General features: G+C 40.4%; 1 protein-coding gene across 9 annotated transcripts in view; it reads right to left on the reverse strand.

Moving 5' to 3' along the window:
- The window catches only part of SHROOM2 (shroom family member 2), a 130,660-nt gene that overhangs the window by 22,529 nt on the left and 86,771 nt on the right, over positions 1-21,360 (reverse strand). For all 9 annotated transcript variants that reach the window (XM_052773622.1, XM_052773614.1, XM_052773613.1 and 6 more), the window contains 2 exons: positions 15,578-18,227; positions 13,501-13,604 (listed from right to left, as the gene is read on the reverse strand). In XM_052773622.1, coding sequence (XP_052629582.1) covers positions 13,501-13,604; positions 15,578-18,227 — 2,754 coding nt within the window. The remainder of the gene's footprint in view (positions 1-13,500; positions 13,605-15,577; positions 18,228-21,360) is intronic.

The raw sequence follows: 21,360 nt of genomic DNA on the forward strand, positions 1-21,360 counted from the left end.
AATTGTATAGCCCCACACAAAACTGGATCAAGGAGCTGAACTGGCTCAAAACAGATAACTACGTGGCTTAAAGCAACTGTGAAACACTGTCTTTGCTTATGCCAAAACCCTGTTTATAGGCAGAGCCCTTGCTGATACACTACTTTTTCAGCTGTGAACTTTACGTGCTGAAACTATGTTTTCATTGTGTATTTGCCTGGCACTTGGCACAGTGGGATCCAAAAGCACTTCTGCAACAGTCTGCAAATAAAGAGTAGTTTCTTCTACCCAGTATAACTCTGCTTGAGACCACAACAGGATGCACAAGCTAAGATTGTTCGAAATTTAGGAAAAAGTTTGAGGTCTAATCCATACTGATATGGTCAAAGCAATCCAATAGATTCAGGTCATCCTAAAGTAGTCTCTACATGCAAATCACACATTGGTTTGTTTCACTGTCTGGGGGATCAATTTAGTTACCCAAAACACAGGTGTCTTCTACCATTTCAGAAACTTTAAAGATTCAAAGGCATCAGTTCCCCCAAGAGGTGGCAGCTGGAAGCCAAGTGGGATATGCTGGGCTATCTCAGGTCTCACTAGACACCTGTGTTTAGCCAACTGAATCAAGGTAAAGATTTCTATGGATTATAACTTGAGTCAGCACTTTACTCACATGCAGACATCTTACTTCTAAGGTATCTGAATCCTCATCTGAGTCCCACATGCTTTTTCTTTCTGAGGCTCCAGGACTCCAAAGATTTTGAAAACCTCAAATTTGCTTTACTACTGCAATGCCAAGGAGACACTGAACCAGAACACCACAATTTGGACATCCAATACAAGGGCAATTGTATTACCAGCGGTCCATTTTTCTGATGAGCACTAAATCTGCTATCACTACTGAGTCAGTACAGCATGCACTATCCACCATATAGTGACACATGAAGCATATTCCAAAGATGTCAAATGAGAACTTGGACTACAAAACTACTTAGAAATCTTTAAAGACAAATGCATAGAATAAAAGACCCTCCAGAAAACAGACCCTTTAATCACTGTGATGGCTGGACCATAACAATCACTGCAGGAAGAGGCACAGCACCTAAGTCACTACAAAGAAGTAGAGCTGTTCGCTGCCTTGGTCTGAAGAGACAGATAATGGCAACTAGCATCCCAGAAGCACTACTGAAGCAGAGTCTTAAATTCAAAGCATGTGTTAAGATGAAAAGAATAATGAATGCTGAATGATGAGAGAATGCTCTTGAAAAAGAGAAAGAAAGAAAAAGAAAAAAGAGAAAGAAAAAAGAAAAAGAAAAAAGAGAGAAAGAAAAAAGAAAGAGAAAGAAAAAGAAAGAAAAAAGAAAGAAAAAAGAAAGAGAAAGAAAAAAGAAAGAGAAAGAAAAAAGAAAGAGAAAGAAAAAAGAAAGAGAAAGAAAAAAGAAAGAGAGAGGAAAAGAAGATGCCCTGATATACTTCAGAAGACAACTGAAGGTAGAAAACCAGCAAGGTAGTTCCCAAAGTATACCCCCTGGCACATCACTGTTACACTACAACCCATTTATCATGATGCGAGTCTTGGTTTTCCAGTACTGTCTCTGAATGCCTGTTAACATCATCTGTGCCCGGATGGCAGCTATCTGTTTAGTCAGTCACACTAAATACAGCTTAGTTGTTGCACCCGATGTGATAAAGCAAAATGTCACTCTAGCTTAACAACCCTTGCATTATCACCTGTCTTTATCACAGAATAAAATATGATAACAGACACTGCTCGCCAGCCCGTTGATCCCATCAGAATTTCTCTCCTGTCCTACCTGCATGGGTTTTCATCTCACATTCATTCTTTTTCTAAAAATGTTACCTCTCTCCCCATGAAAATCAGCAATAAATTCAACAGACCCACTCTAATTCTGCAGCAGATAAGCAAAGATATGTTGATGGATGAAATGTAGGCCAGTCAATCATGGGTAGCAGCACAACGCATAGGCCTACAGTAAAAATCAAATCCGATTAAAATTAAATTTCTTATAACAGCATAGGAGCCTTTATGCAGAAGGGAAGAAGCTTGTTGGAAAGGGCAGACGGCGGGATGTTTTTCTTTCCTTACTTCAGAAAATAAAAGCCCCTCCTCCATTCTGCTGCACATCAAAAATCAATGATAAAAGATAATTTTTATGGCTGTATTCTTACTTGCTTTATCTATCGCATGCCTGTCCCAGCACACAGGGGATTGCCTGCATGGAATTAAAATGACTTCTGCTCACTTAAGTCAAGCAGTTAATGCGTTCTGTACTTACACACTGAATTCAATCATCAGAATATCCCAACAGTATAACAAGAGCCATCATATTACACAAATGGCAACCATTGCAGAGACAAAAGACAATACTTTCCAACACTGCTAACAAGGAAATCAGTCACATTAAAAACTCAAACAAAACTGATTGTTTTGTCAATTTACTAAAAAAAGCACCCCCTACGTTCCAGTTGCCACTCCTTTGATTTTTTTTTTTTACATCTAGACTTTTTTTTCTGATATGCTGTTGCTATTTTCTTGTTGCTGTTACTACCGAAAACAGCTGCTTGCAGCTGAACAAAAATTCAGTAACCGAACAGAAGCTATAAAATTAAACACTTTGTGAATAATAGCTAGGTCACCTGGGTTTCTCAGGCAGGCACCAAAATGAACACGTAGCTCATCTCTAAAGGAAAAGAAAAATCCTAAACCAGTTATTTAAATTAATTAGCATGCATATGCACACATTTCAATAGCCGTCTTTTCACTCAGAGCCGCACTCACCGCTTGCTTCCAATAGTCACATCCAATTCTCTTACACTCCCAGCTAATATCTCTTGCTGCTGTGGAAAAGGTCTTCGTGCGAGCCGGCACTCACAGTAACAGGCTTGCCAGGAAAACGACAAGATGAAAAGCTCTCGCACCACCCCTAGCCGAGAGGAACCCCGAGCCTGGCACCCCGAGCCACAACAGCAGCACTGCAGCCCTCAGTCCAGAAAACAAGTATTTTTGAAAGGCACTGCCTTCTAATTCCAGTGTACATGATGCCAACTGTGAAAACAAAAGCTGCTAAAAACAGCGCGTGTGTGCGAGCACATGCACACAAAGCATCTTAGCTGGAATTAACTCACGTTTTCCCTCTATTCTCCCAACCCACCAGTGAACAGAGCAGTCGATTACGCTAAGCAAAATAAAATTCTGTACCAAGCATTGCATCGTTCCTAATTTTCTACTGTAGCTTCTGCTGATAGGGACAGAAGACACAGCCTGTACTCAAAGACCTGGAGAACAAAAGAAATACTGTATGAATTAATACTGCCAATTTCTGTTCAGAACTGACAGAAAAAGGTAATTAAGGCGTGCACCTCTAGCTGTTTCTCTCACGCTTTAACACTAAAGACAAGACAATCTTACCGGGATTTACAGCTGTTTACCCATATTCATTGGATATGTGAGCTTTGCATCCTTACAAATGTGCCAGCCAGTTTGAAAGCCTTGCAGAACTGAATCTGTCTCAACCTCTGCGTCTCATTTACTGTAACACAGAGGATTTTCAAAGCCATGCCTCACAACAGCTGGCTTGTTTTTGCCTGCTTCCTATGATTGACAAGTTCATACAAGCTCTGTCAACTTTAACCTTGATAAGTGAAGGCTTGGTCTGTATTGTATGTTACATCATCAGAAACTTCTGACCTCAGGGAAAAGATCTCAGAGACTTCAAAGCTTTTTCCTTCCCCCGCCCCCACCCCCTGGATTTGGTTATTAAAAAAAAAAAGAGATTTTAAAAGTCCTTTAATTTTTTAAAGGTTTTTTTCTTTCATTTGTGAAAATCATGATCTGCATTTCAGCAACAACAGTTCCACAAGTTTTAAATATTTAAAATTATTTTAAAAGATCAGTGTGTTACTAGGCTCCTTTCTGAACAACGTTCAAATAACCAAGTCTTTAATTTTAGAGGACCGTCTTCATCAACAGCCCTCCAGCGTGAATTTTTTTGCATGCGTTGTGTGTACAGGCACTCTCTCTTGCAGGAGATTCTGCAGGGAAAGAACTAAATGCTTTCATGCTGCACGAGCAAATTACCACCCCCACGCTCCATCTTTAGAAACCAAAGGCATTGTGGCCTTCATCAAAGCTCAAGCTCCTTTCAATTTTTCTACAAGAACGCATTAAAGACTTAATACAGAAACTGTGGATAAGGCTTTAATATGTATTAAAAGATCATTTTAAAGGTGACCACTTTAAGAGGAAAATGTTATTTTAACTGCACGCAAAATCACATACAGCGGTTAGATATTATGATACAGCACTGATATCCAGTTAATATCCTCCCCTAAAATTAATTTTTATGTCTCCCACAGCTGTCTATTTGATTTCAAGATAGAGAATGACTTCAAGAAAACGCACCCGTTTACATAATACAACACAACTGGTTAACAGACTGTGGTTAAGTCTGGTTGGCCCATGCAGAGAAATGGAAGTTTTAGCTGTCATATTACTTTTTAGCACAAAACGTTACTCAAATTTACTGGCATAAACAGTCTCCTGCGTGACAGCAAATCATAATCCATGTTGCCTAAGGGCTTATAGCAGAAGGTGAACATTTCACAGGCTAGCTTTTAGTACCAGAACACCATAAAGCCACTCCATATGTTAGAAATGTATGAACTGCTGCACTGTGGAGACAAATCAGTCACCTATTTCCAAAGATGCTTTTCATCAAGTAACTTAGGGAAAAATAAAACCCACAATACATCAGTATATGATGCTTTTATGAGTATAACTGCTGGAGACTATATCTTATATTATCTCTGATCTCCCTACTCAACTGTTACCATTAAAATAGCCACAAGAAGATAGCTGGATTTCAAGTGATGCAACAAAAACTTAAGTCTTTAGACAGTTTTCATTCTAATCCTCTTTCCAGGGAAAGCAGTAAAACCAAATCAGAACACAAAAATGGACTAACGCTTACAAATTTATCTCTCTCTGTCTCTCCACAAACTTTTTTGCATGCCGTTCCTTTCTCCCACCCCCAACTTCAGTACCTTCAGAATCACGTCTAGGACTTCTCCCAGTTTCTCACGCTAGGTAACACTTACCTTTTTGGGCAGGGGAGGAAACTTTCCGTAAGAAGAAACAACCCTCCAACACTTCCTTTTATCAGACCATGGTGGCCTCGCATCGCCCTAGCTGTCACTGCATGCACACTGCAGAACAGATGTGCCAGCAGCAATTAAGCGAAAGGAACTTCACTCGGTAATAAGAAGCTGGAAGTAGACAAAAGGGGGTACGTGAGGTGGGGCAGCTACCCTCACATTTAGAAACAGGGATTCAAAATCCACCTAACAGAGGCAGAGGGAGAAGCCACACTTTCAAGGGTGTGGGGAACGAGCAAATTGGATGGGGGAGAAACAGGGCGACGTTACTGTACCGTACTGTAAACCAAGCGCAGGCTTTGGAGACGGTCCAGCACCCATTTAATGACATCCAGCAGCTGCTGCTGAGCCAGAGCGGAGCATCACATCGACCTGCAGTACGTGCACCTGACAGCCGCTGGGCTGAGCACCACTAGGAGAGTGCAGAATGGGAAGGCAATGGGAGGAGCCTGCAAGGTTTAGTGCTCTCATTAGCCACAACCAGTCCTAGATGGCAAAATAATGCATTTAGGATGCTCTTGAAGAACCACCCATCTCTCAGCTCAAGCAGCCTGAAAGTTTTAAAATGGACAACAGGAGGAAGAAAAAGGCTGCAAGCGGGACAATTTATCACGCAACTCCTGCCTTGATCCTGAGGTATGAGAAGAATCTGGTTCAAAACATTGCCACTTGAAGAGCGACCCTGTGCCAGTGGCCATATGTATTTAGATTAATCATTCTTGAAAGATCAAGAATCCACACTGTGGTATTTAATTTTGAAAAGGGCATTTACATACATGAGAGGAATATTTTTAAAAGGAAAAAGCCAGATGGTATAATGTTAAGAGATAAAATGCGACAGAATATACTATATATGGAACTCGGAGAAAATGCGTAACATCTACCAAAACCCCCAGAAGACCACCCTTTTTCCTCCCCTCTCTCCGTCCCCTCTGAAGGCTGGATTAAACAGTAATTAAAAGGACATCCACCAGAGAAATAATGTCCTACCCAAATGAGGAAAATCCAAAACTATTCTAGCAAAAAAGATGTATAAACACAGTAAGGTAAAAAAAAAAAAAAAAAAAAAAAAGAAGAAAAAGAGGAAAAAGGGGGGAAGAGGGGGGAAAAGGGGGGAAAAGGGGGGAAAAGGGGGGAAAAGGGGGGAAAAGGGGGGAAAAGGGGGGAAAAGGGGGAGGGAAGGAAAAAAAAAAAAGACTGAGGTACAAATTATTAAAGGTGGTAGGACAAAAAAGGAAAAAAAAGGCACTTTTGTCAAAACACAGGTATTATAGGGCCAAAAGTACAATAGTAAGAATAAGAGGAAAATAAGGCCACAGCAGAAAATTGACATGGACTCCCCTTCACATTTCCGTGAGCAAAACAAGCCTATGCGGGAATTACTCTCAGATGCTGTCCACCATTAAGCGGGTAGTCACGAGTTACCTGGACTATATGATAATCACCTGAAACTCCCACAGGAAATTGCTGAAATAGTAGCTGCAATGCACAACTACCCATTCCTCTGATACTTGGGCAACTGCTTGGGCAAAGTGACACATGCAAGGTTTGGGGAGGGAAGGTGTGAAGGTGTTGGAGAGAGAATGAGAGAAAGAGAGCAAGAATAAAAAAATTATTCATAATGAATCTGGAGAACTTCAGAACTATAAACTTAACATCTAAACTAAGCAAACAGGTAGAAATTATATGAAGAGATTCAGCAGCTGCACTAACTAGCATGTTAAAATGACAACCATTTGGGCTTGCACAGAAAAGCTGTGTCTCAGATGCCTTACTGCTATTCTTAGAAAGAGTCACTACACATGTGGATAACAGTGATCTGGATGACAGAGACTATTTGGATTTTTAGAAGATTCTAAAAAAAAAAAAAAAAAAAAAAAAAATTATCCTCACCAGAGGCTGTTAAAAATTTGATTGCCACAGGACAAAGTCCTCACTTGCATCATCCCAGGATTAACAGGACTGGTTAGATCTAGATGGTTTACAAAAGGGGTGAAAAAGAAGGTGGCAACAGTTGCTGCTGTAAGGAAATTATTCTGAGTAATAAAGACACAAAGCAAAGATTTTCTACCATTGAGCAAATTGGCCATAAAACAACAGATGAAATTCAGATTTAATAAATGCAAAATAACCCACAGGATAGCTTTTCCTATACCTCAGCAACATATACAATGATGTATAACTGAAATTACTGTTATGCAGGAAGGAAAAGCTGGATTTCACAGACTGTTCTATGAACATATCATCTGTACTCCACAGCAGTAAAAGAAAAAAAAGTAAGTCAAGATAAAGGAAACATTATGTTACTTTATGAATTCATAGTGCACCCTAATGTTGTTGCAGTTCTCCCACTGCTCCAAAAGGAACATATGAGAACGCGGGAAGACACAGAAGAAGAAAATAAGGATGGGCAAAGCCATACAACAGCTTTCATAGAGCGGACACCCCACCCGCCCCCTGCAGAAGAGGTGATTTTCCTCACAACACATCAGCACAAAAAGCTACGAATGTCAAAAGTCAATGTGGGTCCAAAACCAGTTAGACGCTTTTCTGAAAGAAAAATTTATCCAGGGCTGTTAATCACAAATACTTGGGATTGCACCTCTTAGCTGCAAATCAGCAGAGGCTGGGCAAGGATATCCAGCAGCATGGCTCCATGTTTGCCTTGTTTTTATTTTCTCCGAGCATCTGCTACTGTTCCGTCAGCGAAAGGAAACCTGCTTAGGTAGACCTTTGGCCTGTGTTTTTAAGCATCAACTTCCATCAGCTTCCTTCATGTGTCAGTGATTCAAGGTCTGTCTCAGAGTGTGATATTTATTTAGCTGTTATTAATCAGTTGCATACACTAGTACACTGGAAAGACATAGTGGTTCATGGCAACGAAACTTGTACTAATTACAAGTATTTACAGAAATCTAAGGTAGGTGAAAGTTGGCAGAAGACTCCTAATACATGAATAGATGCTGCCAGACTCTCCCTCCTTTGTTGCCTCTATATGCATGGGAAGAGCCACAGAAGTGTTTTCTCAGTTTCAGACAAAATACAAACTTTGAAACAGCCCAAGACTGTACTGCATCACCCATTAGTCCATATGATACATACAATGACACCACTGGCAAAAAAAGTGGTCTGACAGATGCATTAATAATCCATATCTCATGATAAAGAAATGCTAATGTAAATAGAAAGGGCTTCAGCAGCTTAAATACTTAAGTCTTTGTTAATAGCCAAGAGCCTGTGAGGATGCACACTGGCTCTTCTGCACTTCCTCCAGATGCCAAGTAGCTGCACACAACTTGCTGGAAAGGGAAAACTGCAATTTTTAGAAATTTTTTTATTTCTAACTTCATGCAAGAAGGCATTTTCACATGCAAATTCATTAGCATTAGGAATTCAGATATCTGAAGCATTACTTCGAACAAACTGGTATGTTCTGACTACACGAAAAGCATGTTTTCTTCTCCCTTTAACTGAATAGTTAATCTCCCTTAAAAAAGAGCACTCAAACCTTCATAATAGTCCTTATTATACTTAAATTGATTTTAAAAAGAGAACACTTCACTTTATAAACTCTTGAAGAAAATGAATGCAGAAATTGTTAGTACACCGCACATTAGATAAAAAAGTAATCATGCACATTTAGTTCATTTTCTACAAAATACTACTTGTTAGGTCATTCTACACTTAGCACACTGATAGGAAGTATTTCTTTCCTTTAGAAGAATTTATGTGAAAAATTACAACAGTTGTAGGTGAAGTGTAAAACAGAGAACTTACACCTCTTCCACAACATCAAGCTTGTTAATACATGCATGAAATGTTTGCCAAAGTAATTTTTCACTGATTCGTAAGGAAGCAGTTGCACAAGATCATACTATTTCTTCCTCAAGAGGAAAAGGGAAGAGGGTGAAAACATTTTGCTTATATAGCTCTGGTGATATCTTGATAAGTCCTACAATGATTGAGACACACTCATCCTGCAATATCCATTCAGGAAAAACTTCTTAATTTGACTCTTAACAATGTATATACCGTAAATAAAGAATCTAAGTTTAAAATCAGTATGTCATGCAATGCCTGCAAGCAGAGTTCTGCTTAACTATTTAAGCAAACGGCCCTTTTGCTACATATAAAAACCCCAAACCCTTCCAGTCTTGCATTTCAATACCTAAGTTCCCCGTTAAGCAGATACTACCACTGTCTATTGCTACTATACTGCTTTTTTTGACAGCCCAGTAAAAAACCCCAAATATAGAACTTAAAATTATTGGAGTTATAAAAAACGGGGTAGTTTCTATGAGTATTTCCAATGTCTAATTTATTTTGCAATGCCTAATTTACACCATTTATCATTGTAAACATGAGATTACATGAGAAACTAATTTGTCCAAATGTGTAATATGGATTGTTTTTTTTCTCCTCTGCTAGTTAGCCTTTATAGATATGTACCCCCAACCCCTATAATAGTCACAAAACAGAACAAGCTCAGAGAAATAACTATCAAAACACGCATGTATGTTTTATGTGTGTGTATACACACACACACACAAACATCCATACATGCTTGATATATATAAACACATATATAAATGGAGTACCACCCATTTGTAAATTCTTTTCCATCTGACTTGATTCAGAAGACATAAGACTATTCACATTCCTGTGTTGCTGAAGGCTCTCCTTCCTCCTTGCAAAATAATTTGCTGTTGCATCACCTGGTAAGTGTGGAGGCTAGATATTTACCAGCTCTTGAAAAATCAGTGTCCTTATGAACTGGCTAATAATGAATTCGGGAACCTCTCTATAGGCTCCTGTTTCTGGCTTGTCAAAGATTTTTTTATAACATTAAACTTGGGCATTTAGGTCAACTTAGGCATCAAGAAATGATTTTTACTTAGGTTTTGTACGGTAAAGGCTGTTCCTCTGTCTTCAAGAGCTCAGATAGGAGCAACTGCTAAGGCATGAAAAAATGAAAAGAAACATCTTTCAGTGTTTAATTAGAGCTGAGTCATGCTGTGGTCCTATACTTGACATGCACATGCTCTTGTACTTGACACCTATTAAAAGTTGAAAGATTTTCTGTGACCTGTGATCTCATAAATCCTTTCTCAGTTTTTGAAATTATGTAATTTTCATAGACATTGCAGAAACAAATTAATAGAGATACAAGTCAAATGTTCTTAGAAAGTAAATAAAAGCAATGGCTGTGAACATCTCTAGTAGATGGCAATCTTAAGAATTAGATCATAATGCACTATTCTTTTGATGTAGATTGACTTTTATGTGTGCCGTGTCATCCTGCAGGAAGCCACAGACTACAGGGGAGAGCACCAATTTCCACCTTTAACCTTCTGAAGGGCTATGTCTGTTTAGAAATTGTGGAGACTTCTATAGGGAAGTTAATTATATAACCAGCATATGTCATTTGACAAATACAGAGAGAGAGACACGTTTCAAGAAGGATAGACTTTACATCTGTAAAAAGCTAAGCTTTTGTAACTAATTTGAAATAGAAAGAGTAGCATCATTAAACATAAAAAAGCATCAATTTTTGTTTTACAGATCAGCAGACTTATGTAACACTTTTAAGCAGTCCTAAAGTTAAGAACATACTTAGAATCACATCAAGTCTCAGTATAAAAATATTCAGCTCATGTCAGATGACTGTTTGCATGCCTGTAAGTTCATAACAAGAACTTGCATGAGAGATGATAATGGCTACTATGGACCACTACTTTCTCTTCCTATAAAAATAATATTTCAAGCTATTAAATACTGCAATTCAGAAGAACACGTAGCTTTTCTGAAGAGGGAGATGAAACAACCTGAATTCACTGAAAGCACTCAGTAATCTCAGAGGGGTAAAATACAGCCCAAAGATGAAAGGAGTTCGCAAATTATCTTCATCAACTTAAAAAAATCCCAATTTTTCGAAGTAATGTTAATTTAGGTTTTGCAACTGTGTGCTAAAAAAAGAACAGCACCAAAAAAATACCGTAGCAAAATGAACCAGAAGCAAAAAGCCCAGGAGAAAAAAAATTGCTTATCATACTCTTCTTTTTGTTGTTTTTTAACCATTTGCTGTTACAATACTCCAACCTTTTCTCATTCTAGATTCAGTGCATTAAAAAGAGTCATATTTCTCCTGAAAATTATCAGGGAAGCTGTAATGGTAAACATTCAAATTTTATTTAAAACGCAAATTTTTCTTCTTTTTTTTTTTTTTTTTTTTGCAAAACAACTGGAGGGGAGGGAGGCCAGAGGCACCTTGTAGCATTGGGCAGTCTCTAACCCAGAGAAGGCACCTGTGGACTCCACAGCTGGCTCTCAGCTTGGGTCCCTGCACATCTAACCCACGCAAATGCTGAAGAGCCGCTCCTATGTCCAGCACGGTCATGCTGGCTTTGGTAGCACAAAGGCAACTGTAGCACACAGGCCTCAGTAGCAAAAAAATAAGGGCCATTGGCAATATAATCCAAACCCAAATTTTCAAAGAAAGTATTAAATATGACCACAAGGAAGACCTTAGGTTTGGTTAATATTCATGTTCTAGAATATACCACGCATTAGGTAGATTTCCTAGCCATTTGCAGATTGCTAGCTTTTAAAAGTAGGAAACTAAATGCCTTTAGGGCAGCTCAAAAATCATAAAATCAATTCATGTTATGATGAGTCCAGTCGCTTTTGAGCACAAGAATGCCTTGTTAAAAAAATGAGCACATGGAAATACATATCCTTTCCCATAGGACAGCCATTCATCATCATGGAGTGGTAGTTCACAGCACAGAAATTAAATTCCCAAATGACAGATTTTATTTATTTAGTTTTTTGAATATGGAAGACATATAAGCGCTCTGCATAACACAAGTGCTGAGGGAAAGACTGCGAAAGAGACCATTTTACAAAACCTCCTGTAACGCGGTGAAATGGCCAAATACTACATCTGAAATAGTATGTCAAAATAGGCTTCGGCTTAAAAAAAAAAAAAAAAAAAAAAAGGTTATTGCAGCTGGTGCCCAGTCACGTGATTTTCATGGATTCCGTGATTATAAAGCAAGAATTGTGCTGCACAAACACTGCTAAAATGCTGGCGTAGGAGTATTATTCACATGCTTTTGTGACTAGGGTTCAGCACTGGTGGATGGAAATAATTTTACTTGTCCAGAGATGCTGTCTGCCTACAGAAGCTCGTCTGCTCCTGGCTGATTGTGCTGCTGCCTCCCCCTCCCTCTCCCCTCCAGCCCAATCACCCCTCCACGCGCCTGCGCACACACTCACACCCTCATGGGCTATTCATTTTGAAATCACTATGGTAAGTACAAAGGGCTACAAAGAATTAGAAAAATAGCAGATGGTGTCTTCAGCTGGGCCATAAGCAATGCAAAATACAACTGTATAAACACATGAATGAATACTAATTTTTTACAAGCTTTTACGGCCACAACTAGAGTATGCGTTTGCGACAGTTCATAATTTTCTCTCCCCTTGAGAGATTAATACCACTTACAGAACTGAGGAAAGCCCATGGAAGTTATTTTTCGTATACATGTGTTTCTCCTGTTACAAAAACCAGAGCTACCAAACCTGGCGATAGCAATGTGTGCACCATCTCAGTTCAGCTGCCACACGCCACTTAAGCAGCCGCAGTATCAGCGATCGCTGAAATCACTGCTTACATTACAACGGCTCCAGCAAACTGCGGGCCAGGAGGAGGGCACCCCCCTAGACATTGAAGGTTTTTAACTGCATTGTCCATACAGTCATACATTTGAAAAGGGTCTGAAAATATTGTACAGTTTAATTAAAACATGAATTAAGAGAGAAAAGGGGAACTGATCAAATGGAAAAACAACTTTTGGTGGCTTCTGTTCAGGTACTGCATTCTGTAAAGGCACAAGTAGAGAAAAGTCCAATTTACAGCACTACTATGTTCCAGCAGTATGCAGTCTGCCACAGATAATACTGGAAAACTCTTTTGGGAAACCTCAAGCATTCCCTCCCCGCCCCCTCCCTCCCCCCCATCAAAAACCTGTAACTGATAAATATGAAAAATATCTGAATCGTTTCATGCACACAAATAAGAATCATCTGGCTCCAAACAAACTGTAATACACTCAACACTTGACAATTTCTTCAAGCTCACCCTAGAGTCCCCATAAATTTCAGTCCCAACATTAATTCTATCATGCACATTGAAGTGTGTGGGGAGAAGGAGGGAAACAAGGGAAAATGGCATTACAAAAACTCTGAAATCATCATAGCAAAACTTCCAGTTTGGGTCAGGAAAAGATCACATCAAAGTTGTCGTAAGAAATCTCTTAAAGCCAGAAATTAAGAAATACTTACCTTACAGTGCAGTTCCTTTCATCCAGATTGTTAACTTTAGAGAAAATACGTTCCCCATCTTCCCTTAAATCCTCTGCTTGCCTCCTTACTTCAACTGAGGCTTCCTAAAAATGGTTTATAGCACAAGTAAGACACCAAGTCATCATGTTTCAGACTCCCGAAAAATCTATGATTATGGAACCTCTTATTTGTGGGTTTGCTCTGTTTGAATATACATGAAGTCAACAGCATAGCATGTCTTAAGCTTGTTTGGTTTTAAGTAGTACAGTATGCTATGTGAACTCGTGCGCAGCACTACCGACCTGGCTGTGCTCGAGTTACTGCTCTACTTTGCTGATGTACAGAAGAGCTTAACATTTATATAAAACTTCACAACTTCTGTTTGGCAAAGACAAAAAAAAAAATGCAGCAACGAATTTACAGAAGAGTTGCTCATAGTTTAGAAGAGGCAAGTACACACCAGCTTTTCAATCCCTAAGCATGTACTTTAGTTTCTCAGTAAAACATACAACATCACTGTTCCAGAATTTTATTATCTCACTATCTTCAAACAACCACACCCAAAGCATAGCTTTGCATTACAAACACTGAACCTACAGGAAATTTAATTGCGCATTAGCACTGGAATCATCTGAATCATATATGCGAAACAACATCTTTATTTACTTCAGTCTGTTGTAAGCATCTTCAATGCACTTATCACCATATTTTCCAGGTGCCTAAACAGGTGTCGGCGTTTTGCCCCAGGAGTCCTATACTGAACTCAAAGGCACTGACTAATAAACCAGAAATGCATACATGGAATAGATTATATGATGATTTTTCTGCTGGGTAGGCAATTATTTAATAATTTATTTAATTTAATTTTCAAAATAACTTCCAGGTGAGTATTTCCAGTGCTTGGAATCTCTACCCTAGTAAATTATCCACACAGTTAAGTCTGCACATAGCATTCAAAAATAACTTTTCCAAAACTTAAAGCCACAAAAAACTTAAAGAAAAAGAGTCCACAACTTTTAGAGATCAACATACTTGTTTCTTTTTGAGCTATTCTCATTCTACTCCCTGTATATACACACACACAGAGGTGCCGTGTGGATGTGTATGTATGTACGTATGCAATGTTTTTACCAAGAGGGGAGGAAAAAAAAAAGGAAAAAATAAGATACAACTGCATTGCCTCAATTCTTTTCTTGCGTAAGGTGAAGTTCAACACAAGTTGAATACACTATGACTCCTTATACATATCAGGCAATCTTGTAGCAGCTTGAACAACATCTTTTAAACAGAGAACTTAAGAGACTTTGTTTCTCTGTTTACTTCTCCTGACACCTGCCAAGCATTCCCTGGCCTCGCTCAGTTAACAATTAACTTAGTATTTGCTTGAAAGTTGAACAGACATTTGGCATCTCTCTAAGGAATGAATTTATGCATCTTAAATCAAGCAAACTGACATAAAATGAAACACTAAGCAGTTTCACTTGTTGCTGTAGTGTAGCTTTAATATTAACAGGCATATTTTTAATCTCTAAACTGTATTAGGCAGAAGTTTTGTCCTATGTAGCTTTTGCATCAAGCAAGTTTAGAAGAAAAGAGGACATCTATGGAAAATGATTAGACCATTAACAAAATTGCACAAAAGTAGATATTATTTCCCCTTGGAAAATTTTTCTTCATAGTTTCAGAGAACCGAAAGCCTTAAAATGGGTAAGGCGGCCACACCAATGAAGAAATAACTCTGGGTGAAGATTGCTTTGATCCTTCTACACCTGTACTGTAAAAAAGAGGATATCATCAAATCAATTTTTCTTCCATCTGGCTACAACACACAAGAAATTACTTGATCCAGTTGCTCTTTGCTACATTCAATTCTTGTGCAATACAAACTTTGATCTTCTTAATTTTACTTATGAGAGCTACCTGTAACAATTATTCCTTTACTGACAAAAGGCAAACACAATGCTACATTGTGCTTCTAAACTGGAAATGTTCACAAAAATGCTCTCTTTCCCCTTCCACCGCTCTCCTGCCCCCCCACCTCAGGCAATTTAAAGGATAATGCGAAAGACACTTGTACCTGTTTGTAGAAATCAGTAGAAGGGGATGATCTAGACCTCTCATGGGTGTACTGGGGTTTCTCATGTTGTTCGTGGCCTGCATCAAGAATATTATCGGCTGAATGGTACCTTCCTGAGCTCCGTGGCTCTATCGGCTTCCACTGCTCCTTCCATGATGCCTGATACTCTGCAAAGGTTCCCAGGCGCTGCGGCTGTTCAGATTTCACAGTCATGTCAGCAGCCTTATTGCTGCTACGATGGTGGACATGATCTTTTGAAGCATGTGCAGTTTCAAGTCCAACAGAGGCTGCCCGACCTCTTTTCTCATACCATGACTCCTCTCCCTCTTGTCCCCCGTGAGCTTTCCTATCCGGCCTTTCAGGCTGCCCCTCGGCTAGATTGTGGGGGGCTGGTTTCTGTGCTGATTTCCTATATGCAGGCTTACTTGTTTCTTCAAAAAATTTCCACCTGTCTGCAAACGAGCCCAGGGCTTCTTCAGATGTATTTGGACGGCAATGAGCACGGCACTCATCCTCTGACATCCCCACCTCATTCATCTTCTCCGGTTCAGAGTAAGACTTCAGTTTTTGCTCTGTTGTGAACCTCTTCCTGGCTCCAATCCGAGAAACGTGATGAGTGCCACTCCCTGTAGGGTTCGGTTTAGCTTGTGTAGCCTCGAGGAATCCAGACACGTCTTCAGAAACCAAAGCCAACAATGAAGAGTTGTAACTACCAGTTTTCCGCTCAGGTGACCTGGGGAGATATTCAGCGGGACTGGGCTCCAAGTCCCGCCGTTTGAAGGACGTCGCCCTCAGAACCCTGGCCTGTGCTTCCTTGAGGTGATCTTTGTAGGTGCTGGTAAAGTTAGCATCTGGGGAGGCAGTGACATTTTCTGCTGAATCTGGCTTCCAGGTCTCATTGCACTCCTCTGTTTCAGATGACCCTACCAATGTAGCAGTGCTTCTACTTTTCTGCAGATTCGCTCTTCTCATTTGGATCTCATTTCTCAGGGTTGTTGCAAAACGATCGCTCCTTCGTGCCTGTTTAGACAAGTGAGTGTCAAATGGGGCCTGTCGCTCTGTTACTGCTTCTGGGCTGTTGTCAGACTGTTTTTTCCCTTCCTGAGCTAAAGAGTGCAACATTGGAGTCTTCTGAGGAGAAATCTTGCTACTCTCATCTTTCCCCCACTTAAAATCTTTCTGAGCAGATCTGTTTTCAGTGGTAAGGACACAGCCCTTTACATACTCCTGTTGACCGTACCTAGTTTCACCTTCCTCAGAGCTGCTCTCAAAGTTTTTCTTTTGTCCAGACTTTTCAGTATGATTGGGTTTTTTAGCTTCTTCTACTACAGCACACCTAGCATCCCCCTCTCTGTCCACTGGGTAATGACTACTGTTCTCACACCCTTTCAGTGAGGATTCAACAGGTTGTTGAGGTAGATAGTATTTTGGTTTTTGGACCATTGTGACAACTGCAGGATTTTCATGAGGTCCAAGCAATGCATCAGTCCCCACTGCCGATTTCCAGCTGTCATCCTTGAGTTGTAGTGGCTTTGAGCTTCCCTGAGAAGGCTGTTTTGCTGTCACGCAATAATAGCGACTCTGTCCAGTGTTGTCCAGCTTCTGTTCAGCAGCACTGTTCAAAGAAGAAGAAGTGTTGAGCAGACTGGCTTGGTTTGGACTGTAGCCATGAAAATGATCTGTAGGTAACTCCTGAATGCCACTATAGGCCAGGTAATGTTGCTGATCTTTAGGTGCAGCTAAGATTCTTGCATTGTGAAAAAAAGTGCTTTCATCACTGTACTGGTGCTGGTGGTGGTAACTGTAAGTAGGCTGTGCAAACCGAACATCCGTGCTGGACAAGGATGACTGCAGTTTGTTCACAGTTCCTGCATTACTATTGTACCTTTCACCAGTTGAAGAAAAAGTGTGTTCTGAACTGAGATCGGATTTATAATTTGAGCTGCTGACCCTCCTGTCACATGCTCTGGAGGGCCGCCGCTGCTGCTCCACAGTTTCCAAGTTCCAGTCACTCCTGGGCTGAGACCGGTTCAGGGCTGTAAAGTGCTGCGTGCTGGCACCCTCTGAGTACGCAGGGCCATGGGCTTTCTCATGGCCTTTGGTAGCAGCAAAGCTGTCACTACGAAGAGGTGGAGGTGGGGGGGGAGGAGATGAAGACTTCTTCTTATCAGGAACATACCAGACAGGTCCAAAACTGGATCTTCCAGAGCTAGTGAGCTTGCCATCGGGGTGTTCCTCTATTCTAGGACTTCTGTTGTTCTCATATTGGATGGGAGCTGGCAAATACCCAGGTTTGTCCTCTATTCCACTGCTGTCATTCAAGAACTGGCCAGACTTATTTCCGTGCTTAGCAGTCTCCCAGTGGCCTACTTTGTATAGCATGTTCTCTGTTGAAGAAGTGTCTGCATTGGATAGAGTGTGGTCAGGCGTGCTAGAACTTGTGGAGAAAGACCCGTAGGCTGAATCCCGCTTACTTTGGCTCCCTAGATGATCAATGCTACTATTAGATCTTGCAGAAGAAAGCCTTCCGTACTGGGCTACTTGTGGAGTGTGGTCCCAGCTGTCCATACTTCCCAAAGAGCTGAATTGGTCAGAAGTGCGATGTAGACTTGACTGATCCCACGAGTTTGACAGGTCATGAGAAGAACAACTATGGTAGGAAATAAACAAAAAGCCTCAGCATAAATATACCAGTCAAAAAATGCCACAACATAATTATAAATATACAGGCACCAATTTTACTAACATTGGTTAACATCCATCTGCATAGCAGTTACGAGACAAACAATCTAATAAAATTGGAAGTTTGAACACAAGTCAAGGCTTTATCTTTATACTCTGCCACTGATTCAAAGCTTGAAACCTTAATAACTAACTCAATTTCCCTTTCTAAGTTGACCAATAAGTAATGCACATTTATCTCCTTGAAGGCTCCCCTCTCCCTCTGCAACTTGTTGATTCTGCTGACTTTACTTTTAGCCTAATTTAGTTTGAGCTCCATTAGCTCCCTCTTTCCCAGGACAAACACCAACTTATTTTTCAGCTTATTTTCCAGGCACCCCGATTCTTCCAGCTATTTAAGTCATGTACTTCCCTGTTCATCTTTTCTAATCTCACCCTAAACTTCTTCAGCCCATAAAGTTACTCCCTTGTCCTGCTTATCCAAATCTGTCCATCCATTTAATATTTTCATTTCTAAACAGAGGTTCACTAAAAACATTTGCCTCAAATACCACCATTTTAGTTCTGAGGCTCCGCATGCACCTTATCAGTGTGGTTTCAAACCACTCTCGGGTTGACAACATTACAACGTCATTCAATTCCACCCAGATCCACAACACTGACAGGAAAATGTCAGGAGATGCCTGAGTAACATAAGCTCTGCATGGCCAAAACTAAGCTTCTGACTTTCCTTCAAGAATCCTTACCGCCACCAGTTCCTCTCTGCCACTCTTTCCTCTATAGAAATGTCATCTTTGACACCGTACTTTCTCTGGATCATTTGCCTAGAACACTATTTCAAAATCTTGCTGCTTCTGTTGTTTTTCTACCCAATCAGTTTTGTTCTGTTTTCTTTCTTTTCTATCTTTCACAGCACCCAGCCCCTGTCAATCCAACACACTCATGCTGAGATGATAGTCTTTCCAATTATTCTCATCACATCTCCCTGTTTGAACTTTACTGGCAGCCCCTCCTGCTTTTATATACCAAATTCAAATTCTTGCCCTTGCATGCAAAGCCCCTTGGGTAGAAATCCCAGAATTATTCCACTTCCCTGTAGCTATAATTATATGAAGCATCTATCAAATCTTCTGCAGTAAAGCAACCTGTGAAAGCTAGCAATGAAATTACATTAGTCCACATAAAAAATACAGAGGGTGATAAAGGTCTTTTTTTCTGTCAAAAATATTGCAAAGGTCAACAACAGTTCTTTGGAATTCAGTATTAACATAAGAATTGCTTTTTTTCCCCTCTATTACTATAGCCTTTGTAACTTTTTTTATACAACACGGTCAAAAGCACTTTATGTGAAATAAGAGAAGGTATACTTGGTGCTTATTTTCTAAAAGCATTTTATTAACAAGATACACTGGCATTGGCCTCATCTTGTGGGTTTTTTGTTCTTTCATTCTTTTATTTTCAGCATTTTAAAACATCTTACTGAATACTTAAAAAGGTCTTAATTGTCATCTTAGGCAGATACTGTGGTTCATGTAAAAAATGTCTTGGTCATTATTAGGATCTCCTTTGTTAATGAAGAATGTAAGCCAGATATTGCTATGAATTGCTGATATTTCTCCCCCCTCTTCAGCACTAAGGAGATACTGGGCATCGATTAAAATAAAGATGACACTTGTGCAGGAAACCCGCAATTTACAATTCTCATGTAGATCTGCTGGTATCAAATGTGAAGCAGAGATCATCAGCATAAGAGGTCAAAGGCCTGCCAGAAAACGCCTACGGGAAACGCAGCAGATGCAGCAAAAGCTTCAAAGAAAGGACAGGAAAGTTTCTGGTGGTGTGTTACTGCGAAGCATGGCCTCCTGTGGTTCTTAACTGCAGGGCAATCCTCCCATGAACCCTGACATGGAAGAGAGTTCAAGAGCCATTTCTCTCCCCGAGCCTGGCATCCCAGGATATCCTTCTCTCAATGGCTTTTTTAGAGTGGATTCATAAAAACACCTACACTGCTGGTTGAAGTCTGGCAGGTGAAGTCCAGGAATAATCTACAAACACCATCCTTGGCCACTTTGGCCAAGAAGCACCCCACCAACCCTGGGGCATGAGTTTCTGCTTCTGGGCCCTCCCAGAAATGACATCATCTCAGCAAATCAGACCACATTCAGACCGCATGGGATTACAGACCAGATGTACCTGACCCTAATTGCCCCCAAAACTCAGTTTAAGCAGCCTTCTCAAAGCATAGTTGCCTCACACCCACACCTGTAAGGCTAGAACAAAGTAGAAGAGGTTGTTGGTTTCAACTGCACACCCAGGGGCTCAAAAAACAAAACAAAACAAAAATTATAAGATCCTCTATTATAGTATATCCTACTGGAAGAAAATGCAGGGTCTAAACTTTCAGCAACTTAAGATAGTTCATATCCACACCTCCCAGAAAAGTGCACTCAGCCTTAGTCTAGGGTGGGCTAGGAAAAAAGTCTGCATCCATGTTGTTACGGTATGACTTCTGTGAAAAGGACAGCAGAAGACTCACAGAGGGAAATGAAGGCACCAAAAGCTTACAAGGTCTAACCCTCTAGCCTTGTGTGAGAGGCACCTAGACCTGGCCTAGTGCTCCCAAGATAGCTTACAGTTTTTGAATGAAAGTCGCATGATAAAAAAATACACATATAGTGGTGGATGTGGAGACCTGGGCTCCAGAACCACCCTCTCTCCTATCTACACCGGTACAGTCCCTTCTGGTCTGTCTGTCTTCCTCTAGCTTCATGTACCTTCTCAAAGGTCCAAATCCAGTAGGCTGGCAAAAAAACCTCCACCAAAACGAGCCAATACCCCCCCCAACTGAATCACCCATAGCTTAATCTAGCATCTACCTAGGTAGTAAGGACAATTTTCAGAGGGTTCTTTTGTCCAGCTGCACCCCAGCCCGCCCCCCCCCCCCCCCCCCCCTCGCCAAATCCGGGTATATCCTACTTGGAAGAGAGCAAAAGCATCTCTCCCCCTGATAGAATTCTCCGTGTTTTACAAGTGGTTTAGTTTTCACACTCACAGAGGGAATGCAGGCAGGCACATTCAGAAGAGATTTTAGGCTGTCAATA

Source organism: Harpia harpyja, chromosome 22, assembly GCF_026419915.1.
Source record: "Harpia harpyja isolate bHarHar1 chromosome 22, bHarHar1 primary haplotype, whole genome shotgun sequence".
Lineage (NCBI taxonomy): Eukaryota > Metazoa > Chordata > Aves > Accipitriformes > Accipitridae > Harpia > Harpia harpyja.